The sequence below is a fragment of the Saccoglossus kowalevskii genome, chromosome 5, assembly GCF_978046115.1.
Source record: "Saccoglossus kowalevskii chromosome 5, keSacKowa6.1, whole genome shotgun sequence".
In the NCBI taxonomy this organism is placed as follows: Eukaryota; Metazoa; Hemichordata; class Enteropneusta; family Harrimaniidae; genus Saccoglossus; species Saccoglossus kowalevskii.
Window position 1 is genome coordinate 22,885,375 of NC_140645.1, and position 23,476 is coordinate 22,908,850.

The 23,476-nt window shown below is 37.9% G+C and overlaps 1 protein-coding gene across 1 annotated transcript in view; it reads right to left on the reverse strand.

Moving 5' to 3' along the window:
• Window positions 1–7,894: 7,894 nt before the first annotated feature.
• The window catches only part of LOC100370261 (neuronal acetylcholine receptor subunit alpha-3-like), a 34,903-nt gene continuing 19,321 nt past the window's right edge, over window positions 7,895–23,476 (reverse strand). Inside the window, exons 2-6 of the mRNA XM_078010360.2 lie at window positions 18,027–18,172; window positions 16,050–16,094; window positions 13,735–13,844; window positions 11,964–13,005; window positions 7,895–10,262 (exon numbers count right to left, since the gene is read on the reverse strand). Of these exons, the coding sequence (XP_077866486.2) occupies window positions 10,062–10,262; window positions 11,964–13,005; window positions 13,735–13,844; window positions 16,050–16,094; window positions 18,027–18,172 (1,544 nt within the window). The 3' untranslated portion in view covers window positions 7,895–10,061. The remainder of the gene's footprint in view (window positions 10,263–11,963; window positions 13,006–13,734; window positions 13,845–16,049; window positions 16,095–18,026; window positions 18,173–23,476) is intronic.

The following is a 23,476-nucleotide window of genomic DNA, read 5'->3' on the forward strand; positions in this document are numbered from 1 at the left end:
TGCCCTCTAGTGTTCAGATTAGGATTTTTTTTATTGTTGTGATGTCAGAGGGCGCTAATATCAACTACTGTAAAAAGACTAATTTTCACTGGGTTTAAATTTCTCTGATTCACCATTTCAGGCAAGTTCGGTGGGTTTTAAATTCACGTTTTTATCATTTAGATAATGTGTTCTATGCTAAATTTTATATATTCACTGGGTTTTAATTTAGCGCATTTTCCAGTAAGTGAAATAAGCAAAATTAAAACCCAGTAATAATTTTAATAGTTAACCCTTTTACAGTACATTAACATATTTGCTATTTTGATTCCAAACTTGAATGTGTGGTTGAATGTGTTTTCATTCAGGCAATTAAATGTTTTCAAGTGATATTGATAGTCGCAAATGTTACATAGCATTAGCTAACGACGCTATGAAGTGACTCTCCACCGTAACAAAAACGGGGAAAGAAATTTAAAAACTTATTTTGTTGCTTCAAAGTTGGAGGTAATGCTCCGTAATGTTCTCAAAAAAACATAATGTTTGGGATGCTGGATAACATTCCGTTAAGATGAACTGGTGAAAACGTTCTCTACTAGGTGATTTCTTGTTTTCTAAACCAAAAAAAGTCAAATTCTCCAACTACGAGTAAAATCGAAAGTGTTTCTGTTGACTAATTCAGTTTTGCTCGTTGTAATGCCACAGTGAGTTTTGTTCAATATCTGGATAAAAAAAACAATTTCATTCGATTTCTGAATGTATGATATTTATCACTATCTCACCTTAATAAACTTTGTTGCTAAAAAGTTGAATTTTTTTGTGTAATTTGTCTCTCAGTAGTGAATTATGACTTATAATCCACAGCTAATCCAGGATTCTAATTAGTCAACAAGTCAAGTCATGTGATTGCCATGTGATAAATGTGTTAGGTCAATGCACATTGACCTCTGCTGTATGTGACTATTACACTGAGTAGAGTTTGCATGGTAAAATCACAACCAATTGTGAAATTATTTTTCGACTACCGAAAATGACCTTTTCAGAAAATTCAAGTGGTTTTCTTTGGCAAGATCATGTTGTAATGGTAATATCACAACTGATTTTGCATATTAATTACCCATTAATATCACTCCTAGCCTGGCATTCAAATTGAATGTTTAATCTGAATCTGGTTTAGAGTCAATAACAAATGTTTTGATATCTAAGAAAATACCTTTCCTAAATCTTGGGTACTTTTTCTAATTTGCGTTATTCCAAAATGGCCACCATAATAGTATAGAACAGTATATCTCCATCTCTAATTAACAGTATATCCCCATCTCTAATTAACAGTATATCCCCATCTCTAATTAACAGTATATCCCCATCTCTAATTAACATTTAGGTGATTTATTGGGATGCCTCTTGAATCAATTGTGTGATTATTGGAACATCCATTTTATTTGCATAAATAAAAAATGGCCGCCAGTAGGGTAAAACTAACCTGTCTAACGACGGTCTAATCCCAGCTCACGTGATGATGGGTGAACAATCCAACACTTGGCGAATTCTGCTATTGATTTCTCCACTTTTAACTTAAAAGATAAAATAGTATTTTTACAGACACTGGAAGGCATTTTTTTTTGTATATTTAATTCCTGTATGGTTTAGTATTTATATAAATCCAGATATGAACATTTATGTGCGAGGCGATTCATCATATCAATGTTTTCATGTGAGGTAGCTTGTAGGCATACCACTCGGGAAAAATGCAATGTGGTGTTGAACATCTCTTCGAAGAGATACTTTGCTCATGAATAAGGTTTAAATCCAAGCAAAAATGAAAACACACTGCGTCTTTACCAGAAATACATCGCAGAATCTACAATGTGGTGTATTTGATGTGTCAGCTATCCCCTTGGTGATCACTGGTCAAATAGATATTGTGAATTACTTCAGAGGCTACATTAAGATAAAACTAATGTTGGTACTGATATATCATCCTCGGTCCGTGTACACCATCAGCACACAACTGGTCGAACTGCAGAAACAATTACGGTAAATCACTGTTCTTGTAAATTGATATATTAAGCAGTAGATTAGTGGTCGATCATTTAAAAACTGGAAGATTTGTTTAAAAAAAATTGCAGAGAGAGATATTGGCACATTAAAAAAATTGTACAGAGAAGACGCGAAAAAAATTACACCTGCTGTCATAAACTTATTTTTGATTTTGATAAAACGACCATTTCGCCAGAATAAAGCGATATCTAATTTGAATCAAATAATCGAGGTGAATCACAACTGTGTACATCAAAACTATCTGCTAGGTTTGCAACTTTGTTTGACACTAGATATCGATAGAAAAAAATAGTAGTTAATCCCGCGTCTGGTTTATCTTTATATTTAACATTGCTGTAAACATTTTTTCCTGTGATAATGTATTTTTTATGTTTTGAATAAAGGTCATTATGGCAACCACTGCCAAATTCCTTTCTTAGATCGACAAAACATGCTGTATTTTGTTTTCTTGTTTGTTTGTTGTTGTTTTTGAATCGTTGTTGAGATTTTTTTTTTGAAATCAAACTATCGTTTTATAAAAATGTTTTTTTTTTTTCATTTCATTTTCAAGGTACGCCAACGGCCTATTTTTTAGCTCCGCCGTCGACTTGACATTTGGATTGTATGTACCTTGGGTAGACCTGTCTTAGATTTGTTCATTTCATAATGATATCTGCAATACTCTAATTTTGATGACAATTTTTGTAATTTTTGGTAAAAACTGATATTTTCTTGTTGAAACCTGCAAGTCTGATTGCTTTTGATATTATGCAAACATCGTGACTGGCACATTTCCCAGAACACCCCGCCATGATGTTACTGGCGTGGGCCGGATTAGCATACTAATTACACCCTCGGTTCCTCTTAAAAAGCACAACTCACTGCATATTGATTACATATTAACTGACTGTGCATATTAATAATCGTTAATTGCACAACTGGTTGTGACTATTGGTTACCTATTAATACCAAAACTGGCTGCATATCAATTACCCATAATTACGTATTTAGCATTTGTAGGGGTGTAAATAATGCATAGCCCTGGGCGTCATGGCTTCTGTTTGTAGTGTTTTTTAAGATTTTGATTTTTGACTGAAAGGAAAACTTGCTTCCAAACTTAACCATAAAACCAAGGGATATTGTTGCCCCATGCACAATACCTCTTCATTGCAATCTCAGTTGCTCCTGGGAAGGGGAACTCGACTGAAAGTTTGGTATGCAACAACAAAAATATGTTGAAAATAATCAAAAAGGATTCTCAATAGCAAAAATAAAACTGTGACACGTTTTTCTGTCAATCATCTCGCTGCACGTTCTGTTCGTTTTTTGTCCAACAAATCGAATACTAGTTCACATGTTTATGTAGCCTTTATTTTAGGGTATGTTTTGACACTATTACATGTATGTGTAAAAGATATTTTATTTATTTAACATTCAAAAACCGCGCTTAGGTATAAAAACTATTTTCAAGGTTAGGTAACCGAATTTCACCCAAGTTGCCCCTCCTCTTCGGGACTCGCTGCCATGATAGTAAGGTAGTTTTCGTTTTTAACAGTACTTCTAGCAACATGACCATGAACAATTAACTTCACCGGCAGAAAAAGTGAAAATAATCAAAACAGCATAACTAGACCAAAAATTATCAGTATTTTAAAAGTCACTGCATAACTACGTATTATTACCGGTATTATTTGAACCACTGAGAGATAATATCCTTTGATCTTCGGACAACTCGGATATATTTGTCACACGCAACGTAATATTACCGTAATTGGTTTAGTACAGGTGTGATGGTTCAAATACCAAAATGGCAACAGTAACACAAAGACTTCCCTGGCGGCGATGATAAAATACGAATACGGAGCCAACAGATGAGGTTTCAACTGGTACTGGTATTATTATACTCTGCAAACATCAAGTACAATAACGCGGTAAAACTCCACTACTCCAATAACTAGATGCTTAAACTCCAATACAATTCAACGAGATCTCCGATCTGATCTCAGTGCTGAACAACTCCCCTATATATACCCACACTGTCTATAAATAGACCATTACATCAGCATACATAATGAGTCTGGAACTTACTACAAATTTCTAGAATGTTCCATTACCTTCTATTGCCTTCTACAGTGTCCTATTACCTATTCAACCAACTTCTAAAAATTCCACCCAGACACAGTACGGTTCTAGAACATTCTCAGTCACACGGAAGTGGTAAACAAGTCGTATGCGACAATATTAATCCTTTTGTTGTTCGGGTCACTCGAGGATAATGTCATCTTCCTTGTTTTGTGGATAATTTTATCTCTCCAATAGAGATTGACTGTGATAACACTATTTACTCCATAAACCCGTTAACCACAAGAGACATACGAGTATGGTGGACCATGGACGTACTAGAGAGTAGATCAAAGCCAGGTTTTGCATATTTGCGTGATGGCAAGTTTCTAAAAACACGAGATTTTGCGTGTTTTTGTGGTATCGTGTGGCATCAGGAAGTAGAACAAACAGATTAAAACTGAAGTCCAATTCACGGATTATAACCAACATTACATCTAAGAAAATACCGCAGTTGCATGTCCCTGTTTTTTAAGGTCTATGGTTGGATAGAAATCCGGCAAAAAATAAACATAGCACAGAGCACAGTCCTTCTATTTGTCATGGCTAGAGGGCAGTATCGATGATCGATGTGTTGTCTTTGTCATGGCTGGATGGCAGTATCGATGATCGATTTGTTGTCTTTGTCATGGCTAGAGGGCAGTATCGATGATCGATGTGTTGTCTTTGTCATGGCTAGAGGGCAGTATCTGTAATTGATGTGTTGTCTTTGTCATGGCTAGATGGCAGTATTCATGATCGATGTGTTGTCTTTGTCGTGGCTAGAGGGCAGTATCGGTGATTGATGTGATGTCTTTGTCATGGCTAGAGGGCAGTATCGATGAACGATGTGTTGTCTTTGTCATGGCTAGAGGGCAGTATCGATGATCGATGTGTTGTCCTTGTCTTGGCTAGAGGGCAGTATCGATGATTGATGTATTGTCTTTGTCATGGCTAGAGGGCAGTATCGATGATCGATGTGTTGTCCTTGTCTTGGCTAGAGGGCAGTATCGATGATTGATGTGTTGTCTTTGTCATTGCTCGAGGACAGTATCGATGATTGATGTGTTGTCTTTGTCATGGCTAGAGGGCACTATCGGTGATCGATGTGTTGTCTTTGTCTTAGCTAGAGGGCAGTATCGATGATCGATGTGTTGTCTTTGTCTTGGCTAGAGAGCAGTATCGATGATCGATGTGTTGTCTTTGTCATGGCTAGAGGGCACTATCGGTGATCGATGTGTTGTCTTTGTCATGGCTAGAGGGCAGTATCGATGATCCATGTGTTGTCTTTGTCATGGCTAGAGGGCAGTATTGATGAATGATGTGTTGTCTTTGTCATGGCTAGAGGGCAGTATCGATGATCGATTTGTTGTCTTTGTCATGGCTAGAGGGCAGTATCGATGATCGATGTGTTGTCTTTGTCATGGCTAGAGGGCAGTATCTGTAATTGATGTGTTGTCTTTGTCATTGCTAGAGGGCAGTATTCATGATCGATGTGTTGTCTTTGTCGTGGCTAGAGGGCAGTATCGGTGATTGATGTGATGTCTTTGTCATGGCTAGAAGGCAGTATCGATGAACGATGTGTTGTCTTTGTCATGGCTAGAGGGCAGTATCGATGAACGATGTGTTGTCTTTGTCATGGCTAGAGGGCAGTATCGATGATCGATGTGTTGTCCTTGTCTTGGCTAGAGGGCAGTATCGATGATTGATGTATTGTCTTTGTCATGGCTAGAAGGCAGTATCGATGATTGATGTATTGTCTTTGTCATGGCTAGAGGGCAGTATCGATGATTGATGTGTTGTCTTTGTCATGGCTAGAGGGCAATATCGATGATCGATGTGTTGTCCTTGTCTTGGCTAGAGGGCAGTATCGATGATTGATGTGTTGTCTTTGTCATTGCTCGAGGACAGTATCGATGATTGATGTGTTGTCTTTGTCATGGCTAGAGGGCACTATCGGTGATCGATGTGTTGGCTTTGTCTTAGCTAGAGGGCAGTATCGATGATCGATGTGTTGTCTTTGTCTTGGCTAGAGGGCAGTATCAATGATCGATGTGTTGTCTTTGTCATGGCTAGAGGGCACTATCAGTGATCGATGTGTTGTCTTTGTCATGGCTAGAGGGCAGTATCGATGATTGATGTGTTGTCTTTGTCTTGGCTAGAGGGCAGTATTGATGAATGATGTGTTGTCTTTGTCATGGCTAGAGGGCAGTATCGATGATCGACGTGTTGTCTTTGTCATGGCTAGAGGGCAGTATCGATGATCGACGTGTTGTCTTTGTCATGGCTAGACGGCAGTATTGATGAATGATGTGTTGTCTTTGTCATGGCTAAAGGGCAGTATCGATGATTGATGTGTTGTCTTTGTCACGGCTAGAGGGCAGTATCGATGATTGATGTGTTGTCTTTGTCATGGCTAGAGGGCAGTATCGATGATTGATGTGTTGTCTTTGTCACGGCTAGAGGGCAGTATCGATGATTGATGTGTTGTCTTTGTCATGGCTAGAGGGCAGTATCGATGATTGATGTGTTGTCTTTGTCATGGCTAGAGGGCAGTATCGATGATTGATGTGTTGTCTTTGTCATGGCTAGAGGGCAGTATCGATGATTGATGTGTTGTCTTTGTCATGGCTAGAGGGCAGTATCGATGATTGATGTGTTGTCTTTGTCATGGCTAGAGGGCAGTATCGATAAACGATGTGTTGTCTTTGTCATGGCTAGAGGGCAGTATTGATGAACGATGTGTTGTCTTTGTCATGGCTAGAGGGCAGTATTGATGAATGATGTGTTGTCTTTGTCATGGCTGGAGGGCATTATTGGAAATCAAGAAATGCCTATCAATGGCTATGCACATGTAGTCTGTTATCACGTTATGTTTCTGATAGACACCAGTTTAAGGAAGTACCCTAGACTGGGCCAGGCGTGGCAATTTAATAGTTTTTGTTATTAAAACAACCTGGAAGATTCTACAAACTCGTTCTAAGGGAATTATCATATAAAACAATAACATTGCCATGACTGGGCCAGTCTACATGTACCCCAACAATTCTCTCCTGGTGTCCAATCTATTTGGATTTCTCTAGATTTCTTTAAATTTACTGAAAAGGTTACACCAAAATCCCCCTAAAAAACAAATCTGAAATTTTTCATATGCAATAAATGGTGCGTGAATGGACTCGTATTACTAAGCACTATAATACTTTAAGTGATTTTATTTTTACCAACTATTGCGGGGAATAAGTGAATGTGGAGTTCTTCCCTCCGGCATAAGTGGTCATTCCATTGTATTTTGTGTTCGAAAGATGGCTTGTAACCCTAGGGACAAATTTAAATGCATTTCTATACATTATTTTAGGCGTGTTGATGGACAAGCGTTTCTGGGTGTCAGATACGAAACAGATGCACTGATATCTGTAATGGTATGAAAGGGGGTTCATGAAATGCCCGTGATATGCTATTCGATTACGTCAGTGACGCTGCAGGCTTGTTTGAAGTTCGTGCACAACGCTCACCATCACCGCCTCTTGTTTACGAACATTTCCACAAATCGATCCCACATTTCCAGAAGTTAAGGGTACTATAATTTGGACATTAACCTGCAAATATATCAAATATGTACTTTGAATTTTTATTTGTTTTGTAGTAACCAACTGCGAACAAGGACGATAAAATGGCAGATATTTATGACGTAATCAGACAAACACCCCACGTGACACAGAAACACAAACTTACGTGTTATTTCAAATGATGTAAGACGGTTATGACTGCATTGTGGTTTTCTTATTTATTGCTCAATTTATTAAAATGTAAAATGGAATATCTGACACTTCATACAATAAATATGAATTGAACCAGCTTTCACTTTGAAAACAGAACGTATACACAAAAGGCCGCCAAAGTCTCGAGAGTCACGAGACTTCTTTTGCCTGTAAAATAGTGTTCCATTTCATCCTACCATTAGGTAGAATGTCAAGGTTGAACAGATCAGTGGAACAGTAGACGCAATGAAGGCAAAGAATGGCGCACAATTTGAAGAACAAAAAAAATGTCTCGTGGCTCTATTGCTCTCAGTGAGATCTTGGCGGCCATTTACGTGTAACGTCATTGGACCAGCAAACGAACCGACATCTCTCCGGGAGTATAGTTATATCACCATGTTTTACATCAACAAGGCCCACTTTACATTACGCTTTTCGCGACAGCGGCGAAAATTCCCACTGTCGTCCCGACACTACAGCGTCCAGTGCCTTCTTTCCTCCCCGCCATGTTTTTTGTCTCACTGTATATACCAATTAGCGTGCGATTTATGATAATCACCTAAACCCTGACCTCCTACTGTCCTGAGCCCGACGCGTTCTTTTTATACGTACTTTCAAGTTGTCAAGGACTCCCGCTGAGCTTTCGGGCGACCACTTTGGAGTTGTCGGGAGAAAATTTGAAGACAGCGGAACTACGACAGTGGGAATTCCCTTTACACAGGTTCCCGCTGTCACGAAAAGTGTAATGTAAAGTGGGCCTAATTTAGTTAGGGGACATTACAATAATTCGTTATCTGATCCTCATACATACAGCTGCCCAAAAAACATTGCCACCAATGTTCCAATTTCCAGTTACTTGAAACAGCGCCGCCAACATAAAAAATAGGTATATGACAGCAGTTCAAGGTATTCCAGTGAATATAATAATTAGTCATTCATAAATAATTTTCAAATTAAGAATCAAGAAGACGTGAAAAACAAACAGCCTGTCGGCTTGTAAAGCTCCGCTGATTCAGATGCAGGGCGGTGGTCGTCGCACAGCGCGTGTTCGAATTTCATGTAAACAGACAATGTATTTTATACGCATTATGTACGTCGCTACGAGTCCCATATGAAACAGGACGCGGAGCGACGACCGCCACCCTTTAACGAGTTGACAAGAATAATCAGTAAAATGAAAAAATGAAGTTATCGACACTAAATGAAATAATCTGATAGCAGAATGAATCAAATCAATCTCACAATGGAACATTCACATGTCAGTGATATTAGATAAGTAACGTAATGTGTGCGAGGGTCACCCGAAGTGCCCACATATAAAGTAATTGGGCGAGACATTTTCAAATCGAAAAAAACAAACATTTTTTTAACAAAAATGACAAAATAATTCACTAAAATTGGTCATCGTAACAAAATGAACAAATCTGACTGAGGTCACATACATATAAAATATCAGCCGTTTTCAAAAAGAAGTTAAAGATAACATTTTAAACCAAAAATGAAAAAAAAAAATTAATTGAAGGTATCGTCACAAAATAAACAAATCTGAGAGAGAACCAGCCTAGGTACATTTGTAGTGAGCGTGAAATACGTACAGCTGACGTTTTTTGAAGAAGTTTTGAAGAAATTTGACGCCTACGGACGACGGAAGAGTATTATAAACATCTCCACTCAACTTTGTCGACAGCAGAGTTAATAAAAAAGTGTTCATGCACACCACTTTATAGTTTTGTGAGTAGCCACATTCAACTCAATTCTACTCAAACACCTGTTCTGGAACCGAATTCCTCATGTTCTTTTACTCATAAAATATCAAAACGATAATTTCATGTACTCTTAATTTAAAATGATTGCTATAGTGATATAATACTTGTCCAGATATTGACAGATGAATGGTTTCCATAAAAAAAATAGTGAAATTAAATACCGCTGACAATTTACAAAATACTTTTCATTTTCTTTTCATAAAAGTATTAAACCTTCTCCATATCGACCCCTTTTTTAAACTACATAATGTATTTATTTTTTGTTAGTAATGCATATATATATATATATATATATATATAAGAAAATGTTTAAATATTACACATACACGTAGCACGGATTATTGCATATAAGTCTGTTACAGTAGATATACCGTTCTGAACGAACTCCGCATTGGTCCATTTTGTTGTCACGTGATCGTTACGCGATGTAATCGCTGAAGCCCGCAGAACTGATTGTTATTGGTTTTTCTATTCTTGGTATACGATGCGTGTTTTCACTTTCCCAGAATGTTACCGGTGCCATGAACGTTGCTGTCGTCATAATAATAAGAACGATAAAAAACAGCCACAGTAACATACGATCCATCACCAGGGCAACAAATTTCCAGTCGTCAGATATCTGGAATAAAATTAACATATAATTTCAAATTAGTGTAAATTACTTAATTTCAGCTGGAATTAATTTTCGCTGAAAAGACATTTTTGACTGTTTTGTATGAAGTTTATTTTCACTAATTTTTGACGAGTTGATTGTAAAATATAGTAAAAAAGTCTTTTGATTGGATTGTATTTCACTGATTCATTCCTTTCAACAAAAAATAAATTCCAAGTGAAAATAAATAGGTGATTTTCCATACAACTGCGAGATCTCGCGAGATGCATGAAAGACGCGCGTCGAACGTCTGGTGCAAAAATCGAACGATTTGATTTTGAACTCTAATTTCTTTATTTCGTAGCTCACATCGACCAGCCGATCTTTGACAGAGGAATATTGCATTCGATTATCTTCTTTTAATCGAAATTGCCTATCATCAAATGTGTACAGCACATTATTGACATGGAAATGTCCCCCAAAATACTTTCGCGTTTGTCGAATCTCACGCGATGTTTGACGCCACTACGATGCTATGACCTTTGTTTGTCCTGTTTTTACGTTCGATTTCACGCATAACGCGTGATTCTCGCAGTGAACGGAAAATGGTCTATTACCTTATACATCCAGAGTGCATCCATTCAAACTGTCCATATATATGTTCAGTTAGATTACAGGGGTCGAAATACTCTGGTGCACACTGCACTATGCACATAGATTATTAGCTAGTGCAAGTAAACTCAAAATATAATGTGCACGCTGTGCATTTAGAAATTAACATTTTCTCATCGTTTTCACTAAGCCTAAATTAAGTTCAACCAACATTGTAAGACAACTGGAAAAAAAGAAAATTCTTTCATGATCGCATGAATCGATAACCTGTAAATTTTATTTAAACTTTAAAAGTAGTGCATTTCACAACAAGTTAGTGCAAGTAGATTTCAAATTCAACATGCACACTGTGCAAGCAGGGAAAAAATTCTATTTCAATCCCTGTGATTATGTACTAATTGCCATGTTCTTGTGTATTGTTTCGGTGCATTGCAATATATTTGTCGAATATTTGCCAATCATACGTTTTGTTTTCTTACGAATTTCATTTGACGAATGTTAATTTAAGTATGGTGTTATTTCTACTTTCCCATTTGGGACATGAATCACTGGTGGTTAGGAATAAGAATCACAGGGTAGCCTTTTGTTGTCAAACTTTCAGCGCTGTGCCGTTCAAAATACGCCTAGAGAACGGGCATTATTAAACAGTAAAATATCATACTGGTATTTCTAGGGTTCAAATACAGGGTATTTAGACAAAGTATCATCAATATATTCTATGTAACACTGAGTAAAAATTACCTTTGTAGCACTAAATGGGTAAACACATGTCATCTGGCACATATATTTGTAATAATGGCATGTAAATAGCCGGAAAATAATCGACCATTTTCAGCTGTCACGTTGAAATAAATTGCGAAAAAGAATATTATTGACAAAAGCCAAGCTCACGTCCCTTTAAAATTGAGTGTCCTAATTATTTCAGCTGTCTGAAACCCATGGCGGTAAACCTTTTATCGCTAACTTTAAAATGAAGCGGAAATCCCGAAAATTATGATACTAATTATTAAATGTACTGTCAGAAACCTGAAAACTCTCGTGATATGTTGCCAAAATTACCATATTGAAATTTAATTTAGAAATTAAAAAAAAAAAGATAAATCTTCGTTCGCTCACCTGTTCCTCCTCGTCTGCCTTCTTTAAATGACTTACAATATAATGTATACAATCAATTGCCCGGATGTAGTGGCTCGGCAACGGTATCTGGCTTTGAGCCTGTTGTAAGGTTTCTGGGTGGTCGTCGCCACACCCGCCTTCCCGCCATTCGATCTCTTCTAGTAATGACGGACTGACAGCCTCAACAATAAACCTAGCAGCCTGTTTACCCAACGATTTCCTTGAATGATAAATCCGCCCGTTTGAATAATTTGTCCAAATCTGACTGTTGTTCATATAGCCTTGCTTGAGTTTCTCTTGTCGTCTTTCTTTGGTGTAGTTTTCGTAATCCTCTTTGCTTGTCGGTCGTTCCACTCTCAAAATGCGAGGCATGTAGATAATAAAAACCACGCGCATCCAGCGAGGCATCACGTGTGTATCGGCTGTGCGATAGTGGACGTGGATGACTAAAATAGTCCCCAGTAAAGAGGCAATGCTCATACAGAGAGTGAACAGGATAAATCGTCCAACCAAGGGCACCTGATCGGACGTTGGTGGCAGCAGAGACGGAATCAACAAAAGAAACACGATGACAGCAATAAGGATGGAAATACTGAGCGTGATGCGTTCCTGTGCGTCAGTTGGAAGATAAAACACGAGTAGTGTGGAAAAGGCTATCAAAAGACACGGTACGACGAGCGTGACGACATAAAACAAAGGATTTCGGTGAAGAATGAACGCAAACGTAATATCGACGTACTGATCTGTGCAGCAAGCATAACGAATGACATTCCGCTCTACAGGCGTTTCCACGATGTACCATTCGCCGTTAGCCCAATAGTCTGCCTGGTCCACCTGGTTATCCATGGGCCGCAGATCCAGAAAATCGTGGTTATAAGTCCACGATCCAAATTTCATGACGCACTTTTGCTCGTCGAAAGGAAAGTCTTTGCTCCATATCTTGCATACACTTTTGTACACAGCAGGTGGACTCCATTTCACTGTGCCATCGTAGGTTACCAATGCTTTATTGGGGACCAATACATCGTACTCCCCATCAGCTCTAAACAAATAATAATATAGATAATAAGTGTTGGAATTCTGCTATTTTAAGCACGCTTAAAGCGGGGGTATCGTCACCCGCGCATGCGGCAGATGGCCATAGCGTGTCATTGTTTACAAATAAGCGTCCACCCATGAGCCTTTGCGTTTCAAGCACGTGTTGTTATCTTCGGTTGGGACTCAATTCCCACGCGTGCGCAGGTGACGACCCCTCCGCTTTAACATTCAAAAGTTGCAGTTATAATGAGCTAACATTGTTACATATATTATCTTAGATGGTATCAATGTCATTTGTCTGATGTAGCCCTCAAACAATGCGACTGTGACTCGGAAAGACACCTAGCTGGTTCAACACGTGGAGTAGAATGTGCTTAGAAACACATGCCATTACTTCCTGTATACTATATCGTGAATAAATCTTTCTCTTATGGATTTGACTACGAGTATGTTGGGTACTGTACTGTCGGCGCAACAAAGGCATTCCCTTCATCTTTATAAATATTGAAATATCTCACAATTCAAATTGAAACGAGAGGTTTCTATTGGCCAATTGAATAATAATGGAACGTTTTCAAACGACGTCATTGTGCATTGTGCTCGTTGATTGGCTGATCATGTTTTCTTAAGCGGTGTCACAGCTATTCGTTTTTCATATCCCCGTCACGCTACTGGCTATTTGTGGGTCAGTCCGCCAATCCGTCCGTAGTTGGAAACTTATTTTGTGACTTACGTGTTATATAGTGTAATATCGGGCCTCCACAGAATCGGAATAGGAATATTCAACGACTTGATGTTATCGTAACGTGCTGGGTCCCATCTCAGTCTGTAGTCGTTCCATCTCTAGTAGTGAAAACAGAAATTAACGTCATACACTTATCCAATATATTGCGCCCTCTAGCGATCTTCGAACATGAAGAAGGCCTTTCACAGGGAAAACAGATTAAAATCTGATTTTTTTGTACGGCATATGCTTTTTGTTAGTTTATATGTTTTATTTTATTTGTTAATTATTTTGTATAATTATCACGTACAACTTATTTTGTATTGTGGGTTTCGCGATTCTCAAAACTACCAACAGATAAATTCAAGTAAAAACAAAGTGTATGAAAAATAAACAAACACATATTTGGAAAAACAATGAGAAAAAAATACCAAAAAAATCTCAAAAAAGTCCAAATTCGGCCGTCATTTAAACACCTGTTTCCGAGATACATTCTAAATGAAGAAATACATGTACGAACAGGCAAGCAATTGTGAACGACATACAGTAGTGTTTTGTCGCTAGGCGGCGCTATTTCGTGGAAAGTTGTGTGGTTATGATGGTCGGTTATGATACACATTGTAAGAACTGCTCGAGTTGTTTCTGATACAGGGTTGTGGACGCTAAACTGGATCACCAGGTGGAGCTATGAATAAACGGCAAAAGCTCTTAACACAAAACAAGCTTTTTTTACTGAAAATATTGACTAAATTTAGATAATTAAAGGTATCTTCACTAAATGATCGAATCTTACAGAGCGTCTACATATAAAATATCAAAGCATTTGGAATAGTCATTTTCAAAATGAAGTCGAAAATATTTCACCAACAATTAAAAAATATATATATAACGTCCGAAAATGAACAAATCTAATAGAGAACCACCCAAGGTACATTTGCAGTGATTATGAAACACAGACAGCTGATGTTTTTGAAAATGTCGAAATGTACAGTTGACGACGACGGGCGACAACGGAAATCAGTGATATGATATGATCGGCTCCGCTCGACTATTGACAGCGGAGCTAAAAGCGACAGCATAGCCTGGTTTAGTCCGCACGCACTTCATTACAAAATCATTTTACTGTCGCTGAGGGCATACTACTGGTGATGATAATTTAACGATCCAGTAATAATGGGGCTATGAATCAAAGTGTTACTTTATGACGTTTCCCAGTCAATGACATACTGGAAATATTCCATCGATGCTGTAAACATCATTTTTGCAGCTAAAAGGATGGTAAAGCGACAATGTAATTTTATAATCTCCATGGCTGCATTCCGACATTTCTCAGCAAGCAGCTGCTAGGCTAAGATCTTTCACACCATCTCAAATGATATCAACATCGCATTTTGTTTTAACGACATGGTTATTGATGGCTTTATTTAGTGAGAGCGGAAATGGGGATGGACAGCTGTTCCAGCCTAACTCTCATATCTTGGCGTCATTTTGAAAACGTACATAACTCTAGTTTTCAAACGACCTCACTGAAGACGCAGACCTACGACTGGCGTAACTTTAAGTCGATATACGTAAATTGGCAAAAGTTAACTGATATAGACGTAGTTTCAAACAACACATTTTTCCAGATTTCATTATTGGGGGAGGGGGGGGGGGCGTAGATGCCGGACACCGGACTTTCATATGGCATGTCGAGACTATCTTGCCTTCTGGTCACAATTGTAATATTGAAGAAATCATACCGAAGTGACATAAAAACAAACATTTTTATATTTTCCACAATTTGTTATATTTTTATAAGTAAAAATAATGTAGTCTATAAACGAGTCAAAAGCATCGTTGCTGCCGTTATTCCACCGAATACCGAATTGTGATCACCCATTGCAAGCAAAGGAACCGCTAAATATCTGTCCATCTGTAATTTGACCCAGTAAAGGATGGGGTCAAACCCGATAATCTATCCCGCCCTACTATATCACGAAGTATAATTGTCGTCTGGGCGGGAAACTAACTACCTCAAATAGAATTCAAAGATCTCAGTTCAACCTTGTAATTACATTTAGAAAAAAGAAAAATGCAATTTGTAATTTAAATCGCAACTATTCAGGCCATCAATTTGCAAAAACAAAAATACAACACACAGTCATACAACGCTTCCTGCCACGTGTTTATTGAGTTTATTTCAAATTAGCAATTCGTGATGTTTACTGGTTCGCTGGATGAGCAGATGAACCACGATGTCTTCACGTGGTTGATGCGTGATGTAATGATTATTATGCAGATGTTATGTAAATGATTACCATATATGGTAGTGACGCACTCACCTGTTTGAGCCAAACGCTGCTTACCATAACCTGCTCAGTTTCGTCCTGAAGAGGGAATAACAAACATTAAAACAATGTACGTGACCTAACTCCTTGTTCTCGTGGGCCATTCTCGGCAAATAATATGGTCACGACCGCAATGGCGATGTTAAAGGTCGGTGGTCGTCGAGTCGCGTCCTGTTCGCATATGGGTCTCACATCGAAGTACACGACGCGTGTAAAATACTTTGTTTGTTCACATAAAATTCAAACACGCGCTGCGCGACGACCACCGCTCTGTAACCCGTGTCGCTGTAACCGTACTTATTTTTTTCATTCGTAAAAAAAAAAAAAACGTTTGTAAAATTCAGCAATTGGGATAAATTAGCGTTTGACCTATATATGCTATATTGATTTTGTGATAAAATCATAATGAGATCGTTTTAATAATTATTATAATGCGTCAGCACTTAAGATTATTATCTTCAGGTCGTTGAGCCTTGATGAGTCAACTCCCTGGGGAGTATTCATCATGTGGAGCTCAAGGCGTATCTGAGCTATGCACATGCATATCAATCGCTACCCTACCAGGTACCCAATCTCACCCCTGGGAGATAGAAGCACGGAGGAATGAAGAGGCCATCATGACAACAACATGAACCGACGCGATTCTAAATAACACCCCTCTGATTGGAGTCTAAAGTCACGAGCGCTTGATGCAGGAATGCTGTGAATATAATTACTGTCGAATAAAATCGTAGTTTTCTTTATTAGGTTAGTATATTTTTGCATCACCTGCTCCTCCTTTTCTAATATTATATTGCCATTATTCGTGATTAAATACAATGTGGTAAAATCAATCGCCCGTGGTCATAGCTATGCATTTTTTGCATAATTTGTAACGTTGATTGATACGAACCGATTTCAAAGTTTACTGCCCATTGGGTAAAAAATAACGGTATACCGTATTCTGAGAAACAGTAGACTGCTATATGTCGAGAAAATATTCATTAACACGACAAATATTAAATCACGTGAAGAAAGTCATAATCACAGCGATACATATATTGGGGCCCAACTCGCCGCTTGGATATAACACGGCTGGCGTCTCATATCACTCAGGGTAGTGTCAATTGATTTCTGGGGTTGAAAACAAAATCAAAAGAGTATTTGGTGTGCGGTATAAGATTGACAGGTCAACACACGCACGACTTTTCACGACATCTGCGGGCCGCGGTGTGCGTGTGCAACAACTTGAAAGTGCGTGTCCCCCTCCTGAGAGTAAGTGACCCCTAATCCTGCAGCCATTAGGATAATTAAACCGCCGTCTGTAGATGTGTGATTACTTCATTAATGCATTCACAGATGTTCTAGCCATTTTTGTAATCAACGAAAGCAGTAAATATCGACAGACAGTAATTACACACACTACACAATCTAATAAGTAGTGCGGCATTACTAGTACTTTGTTTTATAATTTTGGGGATGCATCATAACCATGGGAACAGACTGTCCAGCAGTTAGCTGTTGGGCTATGCGAAATAAAAATATAATATTGGCATATTTGAGAACGAACGGAATCGAATTAGTGGCCCGGTGAGCTAAATTTTGGAGAGCAAACATCAGCTCACCGTATGAGATAAGAAATCTTTGTGAGCTGTGAACAACATTTTCACTTGAAAAATATTGAAATTGAAATTTTTCGGTAATTTTTTTTTCACTCATACAATTTTTATTTTTTCAATATACCGGTAAACTGATTTCCATACATGATGGTAATGAATGCACTTACCAGATCATCCTGGTGAGGGTTTCGAGTTGGCCTACGTGACAGTATCACACCGTTGATGGCAGTATACGAGACACACTGACAATATTACATCATGGTACATTATCAAGTTTCGTATCCAATCAATGGCCCCCATTACATACCCGTTAACAAAATCAGTGTCTTCTACCCAATCAACAACTTTGTTACATAACGCACAATATACTTACTATTTCAATGAGTTGTGAAATAGACAGCCCAAGATAAACTGTTAACATATCAGAGGCGTTGGCCACTGGTCGGATTTTGTTGTGGTAGCTGGAATGCAGCAATATATCGTTGAATAAAGTCTCGGCAGCTCGCGCTGAAGAACATACTGAAACAGACAAAACATAATTAAAGCAGAAGGATCGTCACCTGCGCACGCGCGGGAATTGAGTCCTAACCGATGATAACAACACACGCTAAAAACGCAAAAGGCTCATGGGTAGACGCTTGTTTATAAACAATGACACGCTATGGCCATCTTACGCATGCGCAGGTGACGACTCCCCCGCTTTAACATACACCAATTCATGCTACACAAAGTTAGCACGGGCTAGGGAACGCACATATTTGGTAAGAATACACTAAAATTGTAACTAGAATTACTCAGTAAAGTAACTAGGAAGGTATGAATGTGAGTTCTACGGTTATTAAACAATGCCAAACCAAATTCAGAAAGTATATTATAGAATGACGAGAACTAGCCATCGTCAGTTATTTTTTTTTTCTCAAGAACAATATTCTCTAGATGTACTCGCGTTGATTGTCATGTTAGAAATGGCATACCGACATGAATAGTGAGGAATATATTAGTAAATGTTCCAAATGAACATTGAATACAATGGCGTTTTGGACGCTTAGCCTGAGCTAAGAATTTAGACCGGACCAGATTTAATCCGTACTTAGTATTTCTTAGCCCGTGCTAAGCGTTCACGTACGTTTTCTTAGCACAGGCTAAGGTATTTGACCTTTTAGCCCGTGCTAAGGAGCTGTGCGTGAACGCTACTCATATAATAAGTGCATACATATGATCTTATCACTGATAAAGATAAGTTTAATAATAGCCAAGTTTTGGATTCATCATCTCCAGATATAGAATATGTCTGTGAATTAGTAGAGAGTTTCTCTTACGTCACGATTAGAGGTCCAATCAAGGTAAATGTACATCAAGAATATGTCGGTAAAACTGTGCAAAAATTTGATTATATCACCTTAAGCAATTCATGGAGAATGCAGAGACATGCTGACTTTTTACTCTAGTAATATTGCTCAAAATTGCGCATAATGTTTCAAGTTCCAATAAATTTTACCAGTGACAAAATAACGAATTAGTGTGAATGCATGCGCAGTTTGAAATAGATCAACTTTGAACAAAATAAAATCACGCGTATAACACACTCCAGCAACTTGAAGAAACTTGTGTCTTCAAACTTGATTATTTTGCAATAAACACAACTTTAGGGCATGTATATTTCTGTGTGATGTTTTGAAGTTTCGCTGAGCATTAGTTTGTAAATAAATCACTGAAATGATTTTATCTATCAGTAAAAAGGGCGCTTACGGAAGACTGTCTTCGAAAAGCTCAATCCTTACCGGACAGCGCTCTCTCGTGCCACCCTCCTGGAATACACTTTAGGCGCTGTTTCCCGCCTCAAGTGTCATGACGCACCAAGCCACGAGAGACCGTTCACTAGTAATGGTTTCGGCGTTCTGATTGGTCCATCCATTCTCATTCTTTGTTCTACTTCCCTTCCCTGACGTCTCAGCGGCCACGTGCGACTAAGTTTTAACTACTGTAAAATACTTTATTTTAACTGGAACTACTATTAATTTTCGCTGAAAGGACATCATCAAAACATAGGCTGTTTTGTATGAATTTTATTTTTTATTTTGGAGTTGAGTGTAAACTATATTTTCACTGGATTGTATTTCCACTGATTCATTCCATCAGCAAAAATATTTTTTGTTTTGTTTCATCACACACATGGAAAAGATATAAAGCAACGTTTCTGCATTTTTTCTTATTGTGATGTCAATTATCTATAGTGGAAAGCCGTGGCATTTTTCTAACATTTTTAATTAATGGAAAGTTTTCAAATTCAAATTCCAAGTGAAAACATAGTGCTTTACAGTAGTATTGTCATGTGATAGACTGGAAGAAATTGTTTACATCGCCAAACAGAAAGGCAAGAACACACTATATGTCAGAATGTCAACTACATACGAGTGGGCTAGATCCAATTTCAATGCCAAATGTGCGCCACAGCCAAATAAACACCGAGTAATCAGCCGTGAATGCAACGTAAACATCATCGCATAGTTGAAACAAAATATACAATGTCTGTCGCGGCGTGTAAAAAAATCAATTTGATCAGATGATTTGATGATTGGGACGGGTAGTTACTTAAAAAGAGCGAAATAGGTGATACGACATTAACCCCCTCCGGTAAAATTGTCTAAAGTCTGTTTGAGCTGGCCCGGAGAAGGGGACTGTCCGTATTAATCGCAGTCCACACAGCTTCAACAAATTACAATGTCGGCATAGTTTCTAAGGATGGGAAACCGAACTCGCCATGAATGATACCCCCGAATGAAATAATTGACAGTCGATGCCTTTATATTAGATCCCACCTTGAAAGCTCTAAAAATGCAGGAAATTAGACTTGGTTTATTTTAAGCGGATGTGATTTAAGAGATCGTGACAGATTTGTTCGTAATAAATACAATAACACGGGAGCAGAGATTAAACCGTCAGATTTCTACTTTCAGGCTTAATCCGACCTTCAGCACGTGACCTGATTTCCAATCAATTTTAAGTGCACAGTAGGCCAAGGATACTTTCGTTAGAGACAGTAAAATATTTGATGTATTTAAAGCCTGTATTTAAATTTTAGAATAACATCTACTTAGATTAAATGAAAATGCTTCTACCATTCCCATGTAACGCGCATCGGAACATTCGTATTTTCGGGACGGTTTTATAAACGCAATGTTCAATATTGTATTTATTAAATAAGAATTTTTTAAAATTATATCGACACTTTGGTAAGTTATGCAAATATATTCACCCAATAAAAAGAAATATCCAAGCACCAAAGGGCCAGATATGCATAACTATTTGGCAATTTATACATTAATCATGTATACGTTATATAAGTTAGATGACGTCATTCCCTATATGTGTTTGTATGGAGAGCACGTCGATAGCGTTGGGATCGACGTCTTAAGCTTAACGCTGGGAGTAGCATAGTCCGACAGATTGGTTTAAGGCTGACAACAGCCTGTCGAGAAATGTCATCTGTCAAAAAACAGTCCTGAAACCATAATTTAACGATTGAAGGAAACACTTTTTTCTGATTTCATTTCCGTCTGGAGAGTCGTCCGATGACGTCACAACCATGTCGAGACACCACGGATTATGGACGACTGTCACATGAGACAATATTCTGGTTGAGCTAATTGATGTTTCATGGTAGGTCACGTGACGACACTTTAACGGCATTCAGTTTATTAACAGATAATGGCGGTCAACCATAATCGGTTTTAAAATTGTCTTGATAAATACGAAATTTATTTGCGGAGAATACTGTTGAAACAATTTTCATACGAGGTTATTAAAGCACAGTCCTTCTAATGAAATTAAAGCATCATTTCAGTAAAAATAAAAATAACTTTATAATAATTTAAAACAGACACAAGTGACATTCTTATATATATTTTCACTATATGGTCTTGAAGAAAACGTGGAGGTATGAATAAGTCTTGTTACCATAGGAACTAAAGGATGACTGCTTAAAAATGTGTATTGGTGTTTACTAATACACTAATCAATACACTAACAAATGAAATGATAATTTCCGCTGGTGGGAACGAATGTGTCGAAGTTTAAAAGTGAAATCACTACAGAAAAGCACATTAACTATACATATACGTTGCGTTAAAATGCGCTTTAATATGGAAGTGGGCAGAAATATATTTTTAACTTAATCACGCTGTCTGGGACCATGTGCTGTTCGCACAGTACCTTGAACAACGACTTCTGTCAGACCTCAACCAATGTCCGTTATTTGACCTCTCGCAGTGACGTTCTACTTGTTGTTACCATACCGGTAGAGAAACATTAGAAACCTATATCTGTGTTACATTGCCGAGCCAATAATTGTTTTCATTCTATCCAACTCTAACAAAGGAATCATCACAATGGCGCCGTGGATCGCATTTGACCCGTATATGCGTTCAACCATCAGTTTGTCCCGTGAATTATTAGAGAAAAAGTAAAAGTGAAAGAGAAAAATGAAAAAAAAAAAAAAAAAAAAAAAAAAAAAAAAAAAAAACGCGGAAGGTGGGGGAACAGTGAGCGCTACGCGAAAGTTAAAACATGTGTCAACACAAGTATCCCGCAATTCAATCCGACGCTGACAGCTTATATTGGCATTCATATGCTTTGTGTGATATATATAAAACCTCTCACTGACCTCTGTACGCATTGTAATGACTTTGGATGTCGTACAGTTCATGAGAAATCGTATCCAATCATGAAATTGAATTTAGAAGTAACAATAAAAATAGACATTACGTTGGCATTGTTTCTGAAAGGTTAAGGATTGATTCCGTACTCTAAGGATTTGTTGCCAAACTAACTGGTTTTATCATTTTTATGGGGATCACAATAATCGGTTTTATGTGTTGCATACAATACAAAGAGGGAAGTAAATTTCACCACTGAAAATTGCTGCAATACAGTGCCTGCTAATTCGGTTTGACGTCACAAGTTCCAGGTTATGAACTTGCTGAAATTCTTTCCAAATAGTCCCCCAGTCAGATAAGATAATTTCGATTTTTTTTACCCGTCCCTCCTCGTGGCAAACTATTTTTTCTTCAATAAATTCTTAAATTGGAAGCAGGGGATAATAAATTCCACCCCGGATTTCAGTAATCCGAGCTACTGAAGAACGTACAACTCCCTGGGATCCCGTGATCTATCCTGACCCCGTAACGACATCACAGGCGGAATAAACACCAATTGTATCACACAGTCGTTTTTAATACACGGGTGGTTATCATTTCATTTGTGTGTCGAAGCTTGGATAAGAACTTCACTGACCACGTAACTATCAATCAAAGAGACCCTGTTATGTTTTTCTTTTAAAACAGAATCTTTATCGTGGCGACTTCATGTGCGGTGACGCAAAAACAAAACCCCGGATGTGAGCCCCACAGGAAAGTCAATAACCAGAATGCATTCAGAAGTGGTTATAAACACGTCCGAATTTTTCTAATACCTCAAATTATTTCTATTTAAAAGTCAATTTATGTGACCTTGTTTGTCACATGTGATGCATATTAAAACGAGGGAATTATCATGCCGTTCTTCTGAGTCAGTGCTCCATATCGGTGGTCAACAATGCTTTATCGTTTATTTACGTTTTTGTACGCATGTTTCGATAAAATCTTAATATCCGAAAACAACAACTTTAAAGGGCAGTAGGGCACTATTATAAATACTATGAGTTCGAGTGTTAAAACAATAACACTGGCCCTGTAAAACGATGAAATAAATTAGTGACATTTCATTTGAAATAAATCGACAATGAAATTTGAGCACATGACACGACTATGGTGAAATAACCACAGT